This window comes from Panthera tigris, chromosome D1 (genome assembly GCF_018350195.1).
Source record: "Panthera tigris isolate Pti1 chromosome D1, P.tigris_Pti1_mat1.1, whole genome shotgun sequence".
NCBI classification, from domain to species: domain Eukaryota; kingdom Metazoa; phylum Chordata; class Mammalia; order Carnivora; family Felidae; genus Panthera; species Panthera tigris.
Genome location: NC_056669.1, coordinates 101297804 through 101318626, shown reverse-complemented (window position 1 = coordinate 101318626; position 20823 = coordinate 101297804). Strand labels below are relative to the sequence as shown.

General features: G+C 35.9%; 2 protein-coding genes across 2 annotated transcripts; both read right to left on the bottom strand.

Annotated features, from left to right (window-relative positions):
• Nucleotides 1-4886: 4886 nt before the first annotated feature.
• LOC102969696 (putative olfactory receptor 5AK3) lies at nt 4887-5828 on the bottom strand. Its single transcript, XM_007092653.1, has one exon. It carries the CDS (start codon nt 5826-5828, stop codon nt 4887-4889), a length of 942 nt encoding a protein of 313 aa, XP_007092715.1.
• An 11529-nt stretch (nt 5829-17357) lies between these two features.
• LOC102969395 (putative olfactory receptor 5AK3) lies at nt 17358-18287 on the bottom strand. Its single transcript, XM_015542262.1, has one exon. It carries the CDS (start codon nt 18285-18287, stop codon nt 17358-17360), a length of 930 nt encoding a protein of 309 aa, XP_015397748.1.
• Nucleotides 18288-20823: the final 2536 nt, after the last annotated feature.

Sequence of the window (20823 nt, the reverse complement as noted above, 5' to 3'; positions counted from 1 at the left end):
CCAGGAGACTTATTCCCGGTGTTTGATTTTCTCCAGGTTCCCTTTTACAATTCTTAGGGCAAAGGTCTCATTTTTTCTACCAATTTCTCTGCCTCTCTTTATGCTCACATCTGCCAGAAAGTATGAAAACTCACAAGGATCAAGGAGGTACATTCCTCACCTTCTATTCTTTTATACCTCATTGGATTATGGTGCTGGTGTTCACTGAAGTTACCTCAATCTCTGATCATCTGTGATGAAGTTTTGCAGAATAATTTGCCTCAAATATTAAGCTTATGTTCACTTATTAAATGGGCATTTCAACATTAAAATCACCTTTGCAGAATGACATCTGACAAAATGGCTTTGTGTTATAGTGTGTTAAACTTTCTTGAATAAAAATTAAAATTTGTGTTTAGAGAGTCCATAATATACTTTAAACTTTTCCTGGGAACAAGGCAGGGAATAGATGAAATGAAGGAATGAATTCTGCAATATGCTTTTAAAGTTATTTTGATCCATGCCTGTGTCACCTACTAGAAAAGAGAAAAATCGACAAAAAGGTCATTGTAGATTTCTATAGTTTTAGACACAGATATTACATATTTTTACTGAGAAAAAAAATTGCATAGAGGAGGAAAGTGTACTGACCAGCTTTCAGCTAGCCCTTTGCACATCTAGGGTTTTCTGTCTGTGCAACTCCTTTTCTTCAATGTCTTGTCCTGCAAACCCTGGTTTCCTTGGTCTCTCCAGATTTTCAGCTCCATTCCTTTAGAAAGTCTACTAACCTTTCTGAACTGTGGTCTGGAAACTTTCTTAAGGCAGAAGTCTGGGAAATTTTAGAGCTCATTTGTTTGTTGCTTCTCAAGAATCGTTGTCTTTTATCGCCTGATGCAAGTGTCTTGCAAACCATTAGTTTATATATTTTGTCCACTTTTTCATGTTTCAGGTAGGAGGGTAAATCCAATCCCTGTTACTCCATCTTGGGAAGAAGTAGAAGTTCTGGAAGGGGCTTTTAACTGGATGAATAATACAAGCATTTTGGAGTTGTCCAAACTATATTGTATCCAAGCTACCTTGAGGTTTTATTTTATATCTCCTGCCATGAAAAGTAGATAGACTTTGTAGTCGGAAAGATCTAGATTTGCATCTTGAATCTAGCATCCAGTAGGTATGTGATCTTGGACAGCAACTGTAATTTCCTTCAACTTCCGTTTTATCTTTCATAGAAGGAGATGGAAAAAATTGACTTTAAACCCAGAAATCCAGGGGATTCTATGAAGTACTGTTTTTTTTTACACCAAAATATAAGCAGTAGGTAGGGTGATGCTAAAATAAATGAGAGTGAATCTATAGTTTATGGTTCCATGAAACACCCCAAAATAATGGGGTAGATCTATGTGTATTTTTTTTTAATTTTTTTTAACGTTTATTTATTTTTGGGACAGAGAGAGACAGAGCATGAACAGGGGAGGGGCAGAGAGAGAGGGAGACACAGAATCTGAAACAGGCTCCAGGCTCTGAGCCATCAGCCCAGAGCCCGACGCGGGGCTCGAACTCACAGACTGCGAGATCCTGACCTGAGCTGAAGTCGGACGCTTAACCGACTGAGCCACCCAGGCACCCTGATCTATGTGTATTTTTTAGAAAAACTGTTAATAACGTACTGTTAGGTAAGTAAAGCATTTTGCAGAAAAATGTATATAGTATGTGAAGTGTTTTTTAACTAAAAATCTGTGTGTATTTATGCGCGCGCGTGTGTGTGTGTGTGTGTGTGTGTGTGTGTGTGTGTGCGCGCGCGCATGCGTGCTTATGTGAGGAAAACTCCATCTGGAAAAATACATGGCAAACTTAAGAAAGCTGAGGAATAAAAATAACTTTAAGACCAGCTATATTTTAAAAGATCATGGGCACATATTAGTTTCTTTTGCGGTAAGAAAATGAGTAACAAAGAGAAGCCAAATTCAAGAGAGGTAATAGATGCACGTGGCACAGTTCTCACCGTCAACACACAATAGCCAACCAACACCAGGAGCCCAGATGTAGACGGGCCTCCTTCACCTGCTGCAGTGAGGAAAACCACGTCGCATCTCAGAGCGCCCCGCGTGTTGGATAAGAGGAAACTGGGAAGGACTTTTGAAGGATTTAGACCTGCGCTGGGTGATTCGAAGAAGGATTTAGGAAGTGGATGCAAGTTCTGTTTTGAGTGTTACCAGGAATTTGATGATTAGACACTTTTGTAATTTATACCAGAAAGAGAGACATTAAAGTGATTAGGGAAAGGATGTTTACTCCTTTTCGTTGGAAAGGGGAATATTTGAGTTCTTGTTCCTGTCACTTTTCAGACATCGTCACAAGAGTGGCCTTTTCTGTCTGAATTCATCTCACTCATGGAGTGGCCTTGTCTTATTATTGCTTATATTCTGTAAAAGTTGTTCAGTTCAGCTGGGGACATCATGGCTAACATGTTAGCTGTCATCTCTCTGACCGTTTCATAATTTCTCAATATGATTGATAATTTCCTCTCTCCATTTACATTTTTACTTTGCTGAAGATAAGATGACTGTACCCACCCTTGGAGTTAATTATATTGGCACATTGGCTCTAATCGTATAGATTTTATTGTGGTTCCCCCCTGTCAAAATAATGCACAGCTGAACAGGAAAAATTCAATTTGATTTATTTACAGGGGATTTGTCTTTAGATTTCCACCCTCCCACCCCTCCCCCAGCTAGTGCAGGCTTATGTTTAACCAAGTGATTTCTCCACAAAAAGAGTGTATAGTTGAGGTATGGGAGTAAGTGTCTGTTCCCTTGAGTGTCTGTGCCTCTAGATGCTGAAACAGGATCAAAGAAAACAGTCTTCATTGGTTAGTTTTCTGCTGAAAGAGAGGAGTTTCCCAGAGGGGAAAGATTTCATGTTGCAAACCCTGGGAGACTTTTTGTTTTGTTTTGTTTTGGGAGACTTTTTACTGAGAGAGAGAGAGAGAGGGAGAGAGAGAGGGAGTAATGAGGGTATTTTTATAAAGACTGCCACACCTTAGTGCCAGGTACTATGATTTCTATTCTTTAGCTTACCTATTACTAACAAACAAGCAAGCAAAAAAAAAAAAAATCTCTTGAGATATGTATTGTTATGGGAAACAAGGTTTGAAAGATGAAATAATTTGTAAAGGATAGTATTGGCAAGTGACAGGGTTGGGACATCAACTACATAGTAAACTATTTAAAATCTTGTGCTCTTAAATACTGCTTTCCAGTGGACCATGCAACTAAAGAAACACTCTGCATGTATAGATATTTATAGTTATTGGCCTCTGGCTAATGTTACTGAATCAATACCTCCAGGACTAAGCAATGATTATTTGCACTTTAAAAACTTTTCCTGGTCATTTGAATACTGCTGCCCACAGACTGGTTTTTAAAGACCACCAGTGTAGGCTACATACTCACAGAACTTACAGTTAGAAAGCTGTCAGTATTATTGTATTTTATCACCAGTTATTCATTCAATATTTATAGAATACCTACTGTGTCTAAGGCTCTATACCAGATGTTAAAAGGTCATAGAAAGACAATGGTATAAATGGTAGTGAGAGTCTTATAAGTAAGTAATTTATATAGGAAGTGATAAATAATAAATAAAGTGCTGTAGGTACTCAGTGGAAGAAAGAATTACCCCCAAGGGGTAGAAAGTTGGCAAGAAACGAAGGCTAAGCTGGGAAAACTTCAAGGAGAGACTGACTCTTGAAATGGCAGTATGATTTGGGCATAGAGGTGTGTTTTGTTTCACATGGTATATATACCGATCAACCGTATGGCTTCCCTGCTTTGAAAAATAAACTGCCATGTTATGAGAGGGGTTATGGAGAGGGCCACACAGAAAAGACTGTGGATAGCCTTTAAGAGCTGGGTGAAACCTCTGGCTGGCGGCCAATAGGAAGGCAGGAATCTCAGTCTTACAACTGCAAGGAGATGAGTCCTGCCTATTACATTAGGGGGCTTGGAAACTGGATCCCCAGTTGAGCCTCAGTTCTCAGTCCTGGTTGACACCTTGATTGTAGCATCTCAGAGGATGTATTTAAGCAGTGTCCACATTCCTGACCCATAAAAGCATAAAATAATAATTGTGTTTTAAGCCCTTAAATTTGTAGAAACTTGCTATGTAGCAACAGATACAGATTTTGGAATCATAACAAATACAAATTTATTTCCCTAGTGAACAATATTCACTTTCTTGGTCTTATCTTCCTAAACAATGCTGCAATTTAATATCTATTAAATATATGACCTTATGGACTGGAATTTCTATTTCCATAGATCAGTTTACACATCTGAAATTCTGAATTGAAGATGTTTCTTTGTTTGTTTAAAAAAGATACTGCCGGGGTGCCTGAGTGGCTCAGTTGGTTAAGCGTCCAACTTAGCTCAGGTCATGATCTCATGGTCTGTGAGTTTGAACCCCACTGCGCCGCCCCCCCCCCCCCCCCCCAAATCAGGGTCTGTGCCGACAGCTTGGAGCTGGAGCCTGCTTCGGATTCTATGTGTCCCTCTCTCTCTGTCCTTCCCCCACCTGCACTCTGTCTCTCTCCCTCTCTCTCTCAAAAATAAATTTAAAATCATAAAAAAAGACATTGCCGGATACTTTCTACGGTGAAGTAACACTTCAATTTTCCATTCACAATGAATGAGAGCATGATTGCCCTTGCATCACAGCACTTAGTAAGTGTTAGGATTCTTTTTCAGTTTTGCCAGTTACTTTAAACTGGTTATCTCACTGTTAAACTTTAATTTGCAGCTCAGTATTAGAAAGATTGAGCAAATTTTCTTATGTTGCTTGGAGGTTTGGTTTTGATTTCTTAAAAACTGGCACTGTCAGTCTTGTTTACAAGTGTAAAAAATCAGAAATCAATGATCCAACCAGAAGCACTTCTTTGTAACCACTTTTAGGGCTTCCTTCACATCTTGGTTTCTCAGGCTGTAGATGAGGGGGTTTAACATGGGGATCATAATGCCATAAAACACAGAAGCCATTTTTTCTTGCTCTTGAGACTCATTGGTCCCATGGTGCAGATACATGTAAGACAGAGTCCCATAGAAAACAGTGACTGCTGTCAGGTGGGAGGTGCACGTGGAGAAGGCTTTTTTCTTCCCTGCAATGGAAGATATCTTCAGGATGGCAGCCAGGATATATATGTAGGAAAAGATGACAACCAGCACAGTGAACATTAGGTTAAACCCCACAAAGACAGTTAGCAGCATGATGTTGAAGTCAATGTTGGAACAAGAGAGAGCTAAAATTGGGGGTTCATCACAGAAAAAGTGGTTAATTTTATTGGATTTGCAAAAGTTCAGTGAAAAAGTAAAACTTGTGTTTACAGAGGCATTTAGAAAACCTATGAAGTATGAGCCAAACAGGAGTTGAATGCAGACTCTCTGGGACATGACTATTGGATAGCGGAGTGGATTGCAGATGGCGACATACCGGTCCACTGCCATTGCGGCCAAGATGTAACAGTCAGTCGTTGCAAAAGCACCATAGACTAGTAATTGCACCATACACCCTATGAATGAGATGGATTGCTCTGTTTGTACAAAGTTTTGCAGCATTTTGGGAGTGATAGCAGAGGTGTAGCAGAGATCAACAAATGCCAAGTGTTGGAGGAAAAAATACATCGGGGTATGAAGGCAAGAATCAATCTTGATGAGTAGGATCATTCCGATATTGCCCACGAGGATGGCCACGTAGATCACTAGAAATACTATGAAGAGAATATGCCAGGACTTGCGTTGACCAGCAAATCCCAGGAGAATGAACTCACTTATTTCAGTGCCATTGTTTTGTTCCATGGCTAGCAAAGATTAAGTATCAGCTGGAAAGGTGTAAAGAAAGAAGAGCAGAGAAAGCTAAGACCTTGTGGTCCTTTAACTAATTTTGGAATTGGCAATGGTATAATATTTGGTTTCACAATGGAGTCAGAGGATATTTTCTATGAGACAATTGACTCACATTTAAAGTCTATAGCTTGACATCTGACTTTAGATAATTTAGATTTATGTTTTGGGAAATTTGCCATGGATCGGTTTCTTTGTTATGAGAGTGAAAACTGACTCTTTAATTATACTAAGAATTTAAGCTTTTGTTAAATATATTTCTTAAATCTATTAATTAGGGGACATATGAAAACATACTTTTAAAAATTAAGCTTTCTTTTATGCTGTATACATTTTAATTCATAAATCCCATTTTACATAAATTATTATGTATGAAAATCTTGATTTACCCATAAATTTCTATATGATCTTGCTTTAATTTTTTTCTGTATTCTCACCTTACTCTTTCTGTCTCCTTACTAATTCTGCTCCCTCCATTATCATGGACTCATGCCCAAGTAGAGTCTTTTATGGAAGTGTTTATCAAGTTATCTATGGTAAAGGACCATTTTCTTTGTAAAATTTGTTATATGTCATGGATCAATATTGTTGCATATAGCAATAAAAAATTATCAGCATTGTCAAAATTCTGTAATAGTTTTAGATGCTTAATCTCACTTTCAATTCTTATCACATCATTGAGTGGAAACAGAGAGTCCAGGACCTGGGGTGCTGGTCCAGGGACCACACATTGAGTAACATTACTCTATGGTGTCCATCTATCATAATTTACCTATGTGCTTTCCTAACAGTGGGTAGTCGGCCACCTACAACTTGTTTCCACCACAAATAACTCAGTGTTTTTTATTTCCACTGTATGTCCACTACAAATAACTAAATTTTTCTAGGAACAAAAAATGTTGACTCTTAGAGTATGCATGTATTTATTTTGACCAAGTTTTCCAGATCACATTGCATAATGGAGGCACCAGTGTGCATTCCTGCTAATTGTTCATGGGGGTTCCCATATCCTCACTTTTTTGGGAACATTGGTATTTTCTTAATAGTTTTTAGACCAGAAAATACTTGTAAAGTGACATCTCCATTTTAATTTGTTTTATTTTCTAACCAGAAGCTAATTTGATCTTTGTATAGTATATTTTTGTAGAATTTTGGAATCATATTTTTTATCGATATCTCTGTGGGTCAATTTATGGATGGATGCTCTTCCTTTATATAGTTTGAGCACTCTGTTATTGAATTGACAAAAATTTTCTTACATTCTGTTATCTATTATCTTTGTCTATAGTATTCTCCGTAGACCAGAAATCTTTACATTTAAAATAACAATTCCTTATTTTTTCCCCTATTGTTTGTTCTTTTGGGGAAAAAATGGAATAAACTCCATTCCTGCCTTGATTCATTTACCCAGGAAAGTCAAACATAGTAATAAAACTTACTATCCATTTTATACTTGTTTGCTGCTACATGATGTTTGTTGAATTGTGTTTTATTCCATACATATAATTTGGAAAATTTATTTTGTTTAAAAAAACTTTTTAGGAAAAATGTAGATTAAATGGGTAGTGATAGCAGTTGGAGTGATTGTGTGTGTGTGTGTGAAATATTTAAATATATTTAAATATTTTAAAACCATTAAATGACTTTACTTGATATTTTAAAGTTTACTCAAACAAACACTTGTCCCCATTGTGTTATAGGAAAGTTCTATCATGCATTTATGGAACAATGAATTCTAATATTATATAAGCTCTTCCTGAAAATCACAATAAAGAACATTTTCCAATTCATGTCAATATTGCATTGGAACCAAAATAAGTAAAATATGAGAAAAGAAAATTAGACCCAACCTCATTTGTGAATTTAGATGCAAACAACTTAAATACACATTCATTTACCAAATCCATTCATGTATTAAACAAACAGTTTCTAGGATATCAAAGAGGCTCTCGTAAATATCTATTCTCTTCCTTTTTGGATTTGAACAAGTTGATAAATAAAAGATAATGTCTGTATGGGGACCATAATATCATCTTTGGACACCTGGGGGGAAATTTTAGGTTTATTTATTTATTTATTTTTGAAAAGATTTTATTTTTAAGTAATCTCTATATCCAACATGGGGCTCATACCCACAACCCCAAGATCAACAGTTGCATATTCCCCCAACTGATCCAGCCAGGCATGCCCCAAATTGTAAGTGTATTAGTCAAATTATTTGCTGCCAATGAACACCATAAGTTGATATTTTTCCCACCCAGTCTTAATGGCAGTGATAGGAACATGCCTCTTGCACATGGTGGGAAAGTGCCTCTGGGAGTTCAGGGGAGCGTGGGCTTTAGTAGGTTGACTGATGCTAAGAATTAAGGCAGGGCAAAACATGCCAGATTGTTCTCAGTTTTACTAATCAGACTTGTCATGCCATCTTTTTAGGAACTTAGTGGATAAGATGGGGATAGAGAGTCTGCGATTATACAGACTGAGTTTTCTTGCAGGAAAGAAACATCAGAAGCAGCGAAAAGGTACTTTACCATCAGTAATCAAGACCTATTTGTATTTATCCCAGGAATGAAAGCATTTTTTAACATTGGAAATTTTATTGATATAATTTGCCATATCAATATATTCTTTAAAAAGCCATATGATCTTCTCAATAGATACAGAACAATTGTTTGGTAAAATTCAATAATTTTTCATGATTCAATAGAACAAAAATGAAAACAGAGACTGTTATAACCTGGTAAAAGTTACTTACCACGTTGCTGGACTAAACGTAATTACTATTAAATCATGAGACACAGTGCCTATAAAAAATAAGACAAGGATGCTTGTTATGACTGAATCTGTTCAGTATTTTTTCAGAAGCCAGAACGAAATGAAGAAGACATGAAAGGTAAAATGATTATGAGGAAAAACCACAACTGTTATTAGCTTTAGATAATGTAATTGTCTCTATAAAAAATCCTAGAGAATTGGCAGATAAATTCTTAGTGAGCCTAGTAAAGTTATTTAATAATAGTTTAATATAAACAAATCAATTGCATTTCTGTTCATCAGAAATCAAAAGTGTTATTAAAAAATTTATTTTATAATAACATCAAAAATAAAGTGTCTAGACATAAATCTGAGAAAGAATGTTCATGACCCTAATACAACTTTATTTAAAGGCTTAAAGAAGACCCAAACAGACCAGGATCATGGAGAGGAACTCAATATTATAAACATTACATCCCCCCCATATTAATCTACAAATTCAATGTAATTCTAAGCAAATTTGGAAGAATTTTACATACATCTTGACAAACTTATTCTAAAATTTATGTGGGAGAGAAAATATCTAAAAATAGCAAAGACAATTTTAAAGGAGAAGAGGATGAGAACTTTATCAGAATCAGAACTTCTTAAAAAGTGATAGTAGTAAAGACATTATCGTGTGGAATGGTGTGAGGGTGGACAAATGGATCAATGGAATCCATAAAAAAGAAATAAAAGACAGGCCCATGGGCCTCTGGAAGCTTGATGTATGAAGCCAGGAGCATGTACGTCAGTGAAAAATGGTCCAATACATTGGCGCTATAAATGTTTATACACATGAAAAATAATCTTGTATTCCTACTTTACATTTTATGAAAATAATTTCCAAATGGATTAAAGATTTGAATTGTAAAGCTTTGAGAGTAAAACAAAACAAAATACCCATGACTTAGATATACAGAAAAATACTTAAATAGGACATGAATGCACAAAAAATAAAACATTGAAAATCCAACCATTTTTAAATTAAAAATACCAACATTGTAAAAGAGAAGAGGCTAAATACTGACTAGAAATTTACTTAGGTAATTTTTTTTTGCAACATATATAAATGTCAGGTAATTAGCATCCAGTATATGTAAAGAATTTCTATAAATTATCCCAAGGGAGAACTTTACAAAATATATAATCAGGATATTATAGAAAAGAAAACCTAAATGGTCAATAGAAATGTGAAAGTAAACACAGCTCACTAGTTATTTGATAATTATATATTAATGCTGCATTGAAAAATAATTTTGTATTCTTCAGTTTAAAATGCAAAGTTTTGGTGAAGATGTGGAATCATATATTTCTGGTAGAAGGTAAATTAGCATAATCATGTTGGGGGCAAATTTGGAAATATTAGTAAAATTAAATATATGCCTTCCTGAATTTCCATTATAGGTACATATTCTAGAGAAATTCTTGACCACATAAGCAAGGATATATATACACATGAATACATGCACGTGTAAGTGTATCCATATAAATATATTTATACACACACAAAAAGCATTGTTGATCACAGAAAAATATACTATTAAATAAAGTAGTGAAAATTCAGTAAGCTGGAGCCAGAAAATCCATGTGGATAAATTTCTCAAATGGAATGCTGAGCAACAAAAAGCAAGTCACAGAAGTTAGATGGTGGCTTCATGAATAGTTGTTACATTATCTTAAATATATTTTCATGCACCTTAAATATTTTGTAATAACAGAAATCCCTCACAAAGGAAAAGCTATGTCCCCACTATATCAGTAGAAATCTCCTGTACTCATGTCATTAAAGCCAGGCAGAGCTATAGCTCCATAGATGAGATGATCAGTTTTAGCTAAGAAAGTGCATTTAGTGGTGGAGAGTTTAGCAAACTGCACCTGTTGTTAATGTTTCCTGGGCAGTCTGGTTTTTTCAAATATCTTGAAGAATAGAGTGGCTTAATTCTGTAGTGATGGAAAAAGAAACAGTGCTCTTCAACATTTAGTGAGGGCTAAGAGTTGAAATAGAGCCCTTTCAAGGAGACTTCTATCCAGTGGGTGAAGGCACTGGTCAGAGGAAGCTAGAATTCTCGTGAGTCTACTTGGCTTAGAATCTTGATAGAATCCTGACATTTACCATTTCAATGTAATCATCTTGAATTTAAATAAAATGCATGAGATATTGGGGGACGTTTTTTCCAGAACTATGGACAACCAGTAGAAGAGCCAATCCCCCAAGCGTGACTACCCTATACTGAACTCTGGTGCTTCTGAAGCTTCCTTTATATGCAGCACCGTGAGGTGGAAGGGAAAGTGGATAGGCTGACCTGGGTTGGAATTTTGATCATACCACCTCATAGATTCAAAGGGGTTAACTCCCCTTGACCACAGATCTAGTGTCTGTAAAATGGGATCACAGAATTACTTAGAAGGTCATGATGTTTATTGTAACACTGCTTATAAAAGCAAAAATTTGGAAATAGAGTTAAATAAATCAGAAGAGAAACTTATTATGGGATCAACACACTGGCCAAAATGTATGGGATAAATATATGCTCTTATGGAAAGGTGTTCCTGTCTTATTGTCAAATGAGCAAAGAAAGCTGCAGAATAATACATAATGTGTGGACCCTTTAAAAATAACACTTTTATTCACATCCACTCTCTCTTTTTCTCATTTTCTTTATTTATCCATGAAAAAGCTCAAGAAGGAATCACATCAAATGTTTAGTGGTTATCCTTGGGCATGAGAGTGGGGAGAGAGTCTTTAAACTTATAAATTTCATCACCATTTCTTTTTGAAATAGTTTTAATTGTTTTCAAAAGGAAGAGAAAGAGAAAGAGTAAAGGCTGCTTTGTAATGATGTGACAAAGTGAGGTGATTGATGTAAAATTCCCAGCACGGGACCAGTCATTGAATGGCTACTCGGAATTGGTCATAAAAACACATGCAAAACAAAACAAAACAAAACAAAACAAAACAAAACAACCAAACAAAAACACATGCAATAGTATACAAAAAACGTACTTTTCATTCATTCATTCATTCATTCAATCAGCCTTTCAATCTTTTGTTCATTTGTACCCAGTCCAGTTCAGTTCCCTCCCTCCATTGCTGTTGTATCACCAGGGATGAAAGGCTTATTCCTGGTTTTGGGTGAAGCATACTGGAACTTTGGTTCTGACCCTTTTGCTCCACCATTTCCAGCACACACTGGGATGAAAACGTGGCTGATTTGAAAAATGGGATTTGCTTTGTTTTACTTACGCCAGAGTTGCCTCCAGATTCTCTTTCTGCAGCAGTGTGGGCTGATTACCACCATGGTCTTTCTGTGCTTCCTTCTAATTGGAGAGTTTAGAGCAGGGGCCTAAGGGAATCAATACTGGTTCCCTCAGGAATCTGAGATTCCAGGAGCTGAGCTGGAATTGGAATAAACAGTGTTGAGTAGTTATTTTCTGATGAATAACATTCAAGCTTTCTACAAAGGATAAATTTAATTCATGTTCCTGTCATTAGGGACTCGTGTGTGTGTGTGTGTGTGTGTGTGTGTGTGTGTTGCCTTTTATAAAACAACTCTTCAAAAATATTTTCTTGTGATAAATTATGTTGAACAGTTTTTAATATGTCTAATAATCTGTGTTCAGGTCCAGAAAATTGACCTTGTCACCATAATCAGTAAAAAAAAAAACATGGTTTTCTGAAAAAAAGAAATCAAAGCTAGTCTACATTTAGGAACCTGTGTCCCTAATGTGGCGAATACAGTTACTACTATTTGAACATATTTAAAAAAATTTTTTTACATATTGAGATTTTTATTTTTTTATTATTTTTAAATATAATTTATTGTCAAATTGGCTAACATACAGTGTGTATAGCATGCTCTTGGTTTTGGAGGTAGATTCCCATGCATGATTCATTGCTTATATAGAAAGACAGATATCATATCTTTTCACTCATGTGGAACTTGATAAATGTAACAGAAGATGATGGGGGAAGGGAAGGGGAAAAATAGTTACAGAGAAGGAGGGATGCAAACCATAAGAGACTCTTAAATATAGAGGACAAACTGAGGGTTGATGGGGGGTGGGGGAGAGGGGAAACTGAACATATTTTATATTAGCACCTTGATCATTGTTTACTTGAAGAAAAATACTCTTTGTGTCTTCTTTCTTTTGTTTTTCTAAAAAGTATATATTTAAAAAATAAGCCCTGGATAAATATACTTTTTTTCCTAATTGCACTTTATGCCATCAGAATGTTTCAGATAACAGTCTGTGGAATAAGCTATTTTGAGAAGTTTTGGGCTCGAAAGTTGCTAGGGTGAAAGCTTTAATCAGTGAGAATAGAAGGCTAGATTCAGTGAGTCTGTAGCTTTTGATTAACAAGCATACCTGAAAAGGAGCGTTACATTCAAAAGGCTGGTGAGTCAACATTCAACATTACTTATTGCATGACCAGTGTCTCAGTTAGGAATGTGTCCTACTCCTGGTAGAAAAAACCCAATTTACTTTGGCTCAAAAAAACAGGGACTTATTTTTCTTTTATAACAATAGTTTGGAAGTTTTAACTTGCACTTTGTGATTGACTTAGCCTTTCCCATATGCAGGTTGCCCCACAGTCTAACCTGTCTCCTATAGTGCTAGACATCATATTCCCTTTTCAAAGCAGAAAAAATGATCCAGGAAGGCAGGGTGACAATGATATATATATATACTTCATTAGGAAAATGAAAGCTTTCTCCAAATCCAGCAGACTTCCACTCACATCTCACTGGCTGGAAATGTATTACATAGGTAGCAGAGGTCTCAGTGTCTTGTGTCTCTCTCCTCAGCTGCTCCATTTCATGCATCTGTGGTGGACACCATTGTCTGTGCTATCAGTGACTGGTACCTATATAGGTGCTTCTCTGCCTCAAGAATATCTTGACCTTCAAGCAGTGGGGGAGAAGGATTGAATACTTGTCTTGTCCTTCAGAGACTGAGACTGAGTTCCAGTTCCTAGGGTGTATGCCAGCTAAGTTATTCACCCTTTCCTTGCTTCTGTCTTTCTATAGCTCATTCTTCCTGCTCTCTGCTGCTTGGGATCATCCTTTTCAAAAAGCTTAGCAAACACAGTCTGAGGGAACAGTTCCCATAGGACTGATGTCACTTCAGATGCCAAAAATCCAGGGCTCCCTGGAGCTCCACCCATTTGTGGTTGGTAACAAATGTGGGGATCTTTCTACAATCACCCTCAGGTTTGATAATTCACTGGAATGACTCACTGAACTCTAGTGATATGGACTGAATATTTGTGCCTCTCCAAATCCTTCTGTTGAAATCGTAACCCAAGGTGCTGGTGTATGGTGGTAAGGGCTTTGGGTCACAGCACTGAAGGTTTTGACTTGCACTTTTGTGATTTTCTTAGCCCTGCACCCACAGCTGAGAGTGCAGCCCTGATGAGTAGGGTTCATGCTTTTATAGAAGAGACCCCAGAAAGTTCTCTAGCTCTTTCTACCACTGAGAACAGAGCAGAGGTTGGCAGTCTGAAGCCTAGAAGGCAGCTCTCACCAGACCCTGACCATGTTGGCACCCTGCTCTCAGACTTCTAACTCTCAGAACTGTGAGAAGTGAGTTTCTGTTGTTTAGAAGATACTCAACCTATGGAAATTTAAATAGAGCCCAAACTGGCGAACACATCAGGAAAACACAATACATACAAATTTTAGTTTTATCATAATAAAAAGATACACATTGAAAGTAGTTAAAGGAAGTAATACATAAGGCAAGGTTTGTGAGGATCCAAACACAAAATGTCCATGTATTTTGTATATTACACAGGGATGTTTTACCGTTCTGTATGTCAACGTGTGGCCACACATATGGAGTATTGCTGACTTGCGAGGCTCACCCTTAGTATGCTTTAGTATCCAGTTTCTTTGTGGCACTATGTATGACATAATGCTCATGTGGCTGAACTTTCATTCTCAACCTCTCCTGGAGGTTAAGGATAGTATATTTAGCCCCAAGTTGCCATGGAGTTTGAAAATGATATGGCATGTCTCAAAGCTTCCATCATAAATCACAATGTTAGACTGTCCAGTGGCCAAAAACACTCTTATTAGGAAGGACATGTCAGGGGCCTATAGATCATGCCAGTAGCTGCAGACAAAGATAAGATAGTTCTTTAGGTTAAGGTTCATTCTTCACTCTATGCCACTGGCATACGTTACCTTTACCAAAGGCCTAAGATACACGCCATCGCAACTACAAAAAAAGCTGAGAAGTGCAATATATTTTTTACCTGGCTGCATCACCTTCCACATAAAATAGGAATTCTTTTAGGAAGGAATAAGAGGAGAATGGACGGACAACCAGCTACATTTGGGAGCAGCTAGTGAATACTCATGAGGGATGGTGGGTGGATTCTTTGTCTTTAAGCTTCTATAGGTATTCTCTTCCCCGTGTCATTCTTATTCCAAACTTTTCTGTGTGATGCTATATTTTCTTCCACTTTGGTCTAGACTAATATATTTTTTTATGAATATAATTTATTGTCAAATTGGCTTACATGCAACACCCAGTGCTCATCCCAACAAGTGCCCACCTCAATGCCTATCACTCATTTTCTTTCTTCCCCACCCCACCATCCACACTTAGTTTGTTCTCTGTATTTGGTAGTCTCTTGTGGCTTTCCTTTCTCCCTCTCTGTTTGTATCTTTTTTCCCCCCTTTCTTTCCCCCATGGTCTTCTGTTCAGTTTCTCAAGATCCACATATGAGTGAAAACATGGTAAGTTAGCCATCTTGCTAATTATCAACTTCAAATTTTGGTCGAAGAACTGAGCCCCTATCATAATGTTTTAGAGGCAATTGCTGGACCCCAAAAGCCCTTATAAACCATGGGGTGCTGATGATTTATGAAACAATAATGTTCACCTGGTAATTTATGAAAGAATTTATGATTATACAACATCTGACTATTAGTACTCTAGATGTCAGTAAGGAAATTTCTCTTTTGGATAATTGCTAACAATCACTATTTATTCCCTGGCGAGAGCCCAGATCAACCATTTCATCCTTCATATAAATTTCAGGGATTTCACTTCTTGTGTATATTTGTCACAGAATTTATTTTTTTGGGGGGTTTCTTTCACCTTGGTATTAAATGCAGAGTAATATGTGACTCTCCATTTTGCACCCTATTTCCAATTTGGCCTCTTAGATTTCTCAACATGTACTAAGTTTTTCTTTGTTTTATCATGTTTCCCCTACATCTTTACTGAGGTAGAATTGACAAAGCTTGTATGTACTTGAGATACACAACTTGATATTTTGACAGGAGTATCCATCATGAAATGATCACCACAAACTGGTTAACAAACCATCACTTTGCATGATTATTATTTTCCTTATTTCTACTCTCTCAATAGATTTCAAATATATGATACAGTATCTTAAAAATAGTCACCATAAAAAAAAAATAGTCACCATATTTTACATTAGCCTCTGACTTTCCCCTCTAGAGTCTCAGGACATCCTTTGTCTACTTTGCTGATGACTCTCTAGCAATTGTCCCTAATCCTGGTCTTTGAAGGTTCTTGGACCTTCCCTTTATGGAAGGTGTCATCCTTTATAAAGGTGGAGTCTTTGCTGGGAAGATTCTGGTCATCCCACATTATCTCCATGTTAATTTTTTCTCTTCTATCAAAATTGAAGCAGGATATCATATTTGAAAAATATATCTTCTCTTGCCCAGTTGTCTTTCTGCTGTTACTTAACATTTTCTGGCCAGATCACTAGTCTGTCTGGTGTTATTTTCATGTGAAACTTGCTTTTTCATGTAGCATGGCCTCTCTAGAGTCATGTGGGGGTTTCCACCACTTAACTTCAATATACCTGTTAAAGCTCTCTTGTTAATGGTTTGTCTTTCTGATTCAAAGGGCTCTTGGCCTCCCTTCAACTTCTATTGTTTACTATAGTTTAAAGTTGTTTGCCTAGACTAAAATGACTGGTGTGCCTTTCATAAATGAATTATTTAGGTTTTTATATCCTTCTACATTCTAGATTTTCTATTTTTATTGGGGAGGGATATAGGAAATGTTTCCAGAAGTTTCCTTACCTTATACAAGAAAGAAATGGATTCAGAATAAAGAGGATAACTAACGACAAACGTAACATCAAACATGACATCGCATAGAAATTAGTTACTAGAGAATGTAACTAATAAAAGAATATTAAGTAGGAAGTATAGCCAGAGTCAAAAAGTACTTTTCAAAGCAGTGCATTTATTTTACATTCTGGTGTATGCAATAATTAGAACAGAACATACTGTCTCTTTGTAGACAACTTAAGGAAGTCATTTAAGTGAATGGTAATTAATGAACTTCAATTTTAATATTGATTATATGCAAAATTGAGGTTTTCTAGTCTTTAAGAACATATATGAAATCTATTTGAAGCAACTAAATACTTTGTGAAGTCTGTACATAATTTTAATATTTTAAATAATCTCAATAAAATATGGATAGTATGAAACATATTTCTTGAGTTATAATCAGGGGAATATTAGTCTCATGAGATGTTGCTATATTTCTCACATTTTAAGAACTTATTAAAAGAGGTAACATTGATTTAAGATGTGAATGTGTTTCCAACTTCAGAAACATTCAATAATGGTCAAACATCCTTACTTGATGCTTTGAGGTGCTGAATTTTAATGACTTGGGTCCAACCTAGAAGAACTTTTTCCTCATCACTTTTAGAACCTCTTTCACCTCCTTATTTCTCAAACTATAGATCATGGGGTTCAAAAGAGGAATCACGATGCCATAAAATACAGAGGCCACTTTCATATTCTCCTGGGAATTACTAGCTTGGGGCTGTAAGTACATGTATGACAGGGTTGCATAGAAAACAATGACTGCTGTCAGGTGGGAGGCACATGTGGAGAAGGCTTTTTTCCTCCCTGAAACAGAAGATATCTTCAGGATGGTGGCCATGATATACATGTAGGAAAAGATGACAATCAACACAGTGAATATCAAGTTAAATCCCACAAAGACAACAAGGAGCAGGATGTTGATGTCAATGTTGGAGCATGAAAGGGCAAGAATTGGGGGAACATCACAGAAAAAATGATTGATGGTATTGGATTTGCAGAAGTATAGTGAAAATGTAAAACCTGTGTGCACGGAAGCATTTATTGAACCCATGACATATGAACCAGCTACCAGTTGGATGCAGACTCTTTGGGACATGATTATGGGGTAGTGAAGTGGGTTACAGATGGCTACATAACGATCAACTGCCATAGCAGCCAGGAGGTAACAGTCACTGGTTGCAAATGTTGCATAAACCAATAATTGCATTATACAGCCCTCAAAGGATATAGATTTGTTTTTTAATATGAAGTTTTGCAGCATCTTGGGAGTGATAGCGGAGGTATAACAGATATCAACAAAAGCCAAATGTTGTAGGAAAAAGTACATGGGTGTTTGAAGTCTGGAATCTGTCTTGATGAGTAGGATCATTCCAATATTACCCACCATGGAAGTCACATAGATGACCAGAAATACAATGAAGAGGAGGTCTCGAAACTTGTTTTGGGCACCAAACCCCAGAAGAAAAAATTCAGTCACTTCAGTGATATTTTCTTTTGTCATGATTATGGAAGTCTAGAAAGGACCAAGAAGAGGACCAAGAAAAGAAAGAAAATCTTTGTGATTTCTTGAAGGAAAAGGATCTTATATTTCAGTCACCTTTTGTTTTTTTGAATTAGATCCTTATGGAAAACACTCACAAAAGGATTTATTGCTTTCCATATTTCTTCTATTTCCTTGATAAGTAATCACCACATAAAAAATGACATGTGAGTCATGGATTCATTTTCAAACTGAAGGAGATCTCATAGAAGATGATTGACTTCTAATATGTGTGATTCTAAGAAGCATAGGTTAACACATGTTTCCATCATATTAAGCAGGGATCCATATTTGCTGAGAGAAATATTCAAATATGATTTGCAACTTTTCAACATCTGTAGTTTTCCTTAGACATTCATCATTCCAATCCTGGTCAAGCTCCTGAAATTGGTAGCATTAATGAAAGAAATTTTCTGTTCATGGCCCACATATGTTTGAAGACTTCAGAGTGTCTTTCTACAACTCTCTTTAGCATGCAACTCCCATATTTACATGCCATATAGTCCCCTCATTTTATATATACATACATGCATATATATGTGTATAAATAGAAGGAATAGCAACAACATCACCTATGTTGTTTTAATGGCAAAGATTTATTGAACCTAATCATTATGAAGCAACTTGAAAAAGTCCAGATGTTGGGAAATTCTATAATCAACTGGCTTAGACACTTCAAAAATGTCAATTTCATAAAAGACAAACAAAAAACAAAACAGGGAACTATTCCAGATTTAATAAGGCTAGAAAGACATTGCAACTAAATTTAATACATAATCCTTCATTGGTCCCTGAATCTGAAAATACAACATCTACTTAAGATATTGTGGAGACAAGTGGGAAATTAGAATAGTAAGTATATATGCGATAATATAATTTCATCAGTATCAAGTTTCTTTAGTGGGAACAGGTGGTTATCACAGATTTTCTTTGTTTGCAGGAGGTACATGCTGAATATCTCTTATCTGTCCATTTGTCTGTGTAGAGATCCAGCAAAAGGAAAAGAAAAGGTGTTGGTTAATCTAGGTGCAGTGTATCACAGTGCTCACTGCACCATCATTTTAACTTTTATGAAGGTTTTACATTTAAATGAAGAAGTTAATGAAAAGAATGGATAAAATATTTTCATGCAAAAAACACATGGAGGGTTTACCATCAGTAGTTGAGCACTATATATGCTTCTAAAGGCTGTTGTTCAGAAAAGACTAATGTGATCCTTAAAAAAGTCTCAGAAACAAGAAGACATAGTGAACTTAGAAATTAGTAAACAGGTGAGAAAATTGGAAAAAACAGAGGAAGTATAAAATATTAATAATATTTTCCATTGGGAAGTGGTCAAGAAACTGAATATATCAGCTAACACTGAGGTATTAGGTTGGAGGGTTAATTAGACTTAAGGTGCTCTAAAATTTTTGTACTTTTGACTTGAACTTAAAGATATATGTTTTCAAACATTATAAAAGATAAAAGTTGGGTTTTCTTTTAAAATTTGGGGGATTGGCAGGAATTTAAAAATCAACCAATCTAAATAAACATAAGAAAGGAGATAAAAATACTAGAAAAAAATCATGGCAAACAGAAATCACCTGAGAAGGCATAAATAATCTAAATGAATTAGGATAATAAATATAAATGGAATAAATGCATCATTAAAATCCAATGATTGTCAAATTGGATTTTAAAAAGGTAGATCAGGCCATGTGATATAATAGAAAAAGTGTTAAAAAAACAGACAACTAATGATAAAATAAATAATGGTACAAAAAATAATAGAATATTTCCATCACTGAAAATGAATTCACTAGGCCTACATTTCTTTACCCAAATTTTAAAATCATAATGTTGAGGGAAATAGCTTCTTGACTAATTATAATATGATATAATACTGGGGCTTCCATAGTATTGGTGATACTTTATAACCATAGCTATCTGGTGATTACACATATTTGTTGTATATTCTATATGCCTTTTTGTAATTGTTAAATATTTTTTAATGTATTTTATACCCCTTTAATTGACTTTTAAGTACAGGTCCAGACATACTATCTCTAAGCAAGTCAAAATGCTGCCAGTATTTTTTTTTTTTTAAATAAAAGCCACATCTCTTTACAAGACATTGGGAAAACAAGGGTATTATTGTTTTAAGGGTTAAAAGAGGTCAATTCAGTCCAAAGGAAAAATTGAGCATCTCAGTTGTTGAAAGAAATGGTCGGAGACTTAGGGTCTAAAGTGGTGAGTAAGTTACATCTACAGTTGTCAAGTTTAATTTTCATGTTGGTTCTCTGTGACAAAAATGAGAATTAATAGTGTCCAAAAGGAGATACAAACTGCATGCTGTTTGACTTTAGTTTGGCAAATAATCTCATTTTATTAGAGGATATAGAAACCATCCCTAAAATAAGTGGTTTTAAAATTGGTTCTAGAAATGTGTTTGGGATGGTATAAGGTGGAGATCTGTATGGCTAGGGAAGGCAACTCCAAGCAGAGGAAGTATTTG

What these genes read in the sequence shown, in the direction of transcription:
- LOC102969696 (XM_007092653.1), bottom strand. Translation starts at nt 5,828, where the DNA reads ATGGAACAAAACAATGGCACTGAAATAAGTGAGTTCATTCTCCTGGGA.
- LOC102969395 (XM_015542262.1), bottom strand. Translation starts at nt 18,287, where the DNA reads ATGACAAAAGAAAATATCACTGAAGTGACTGAATTTTTTCTTCTGGGG.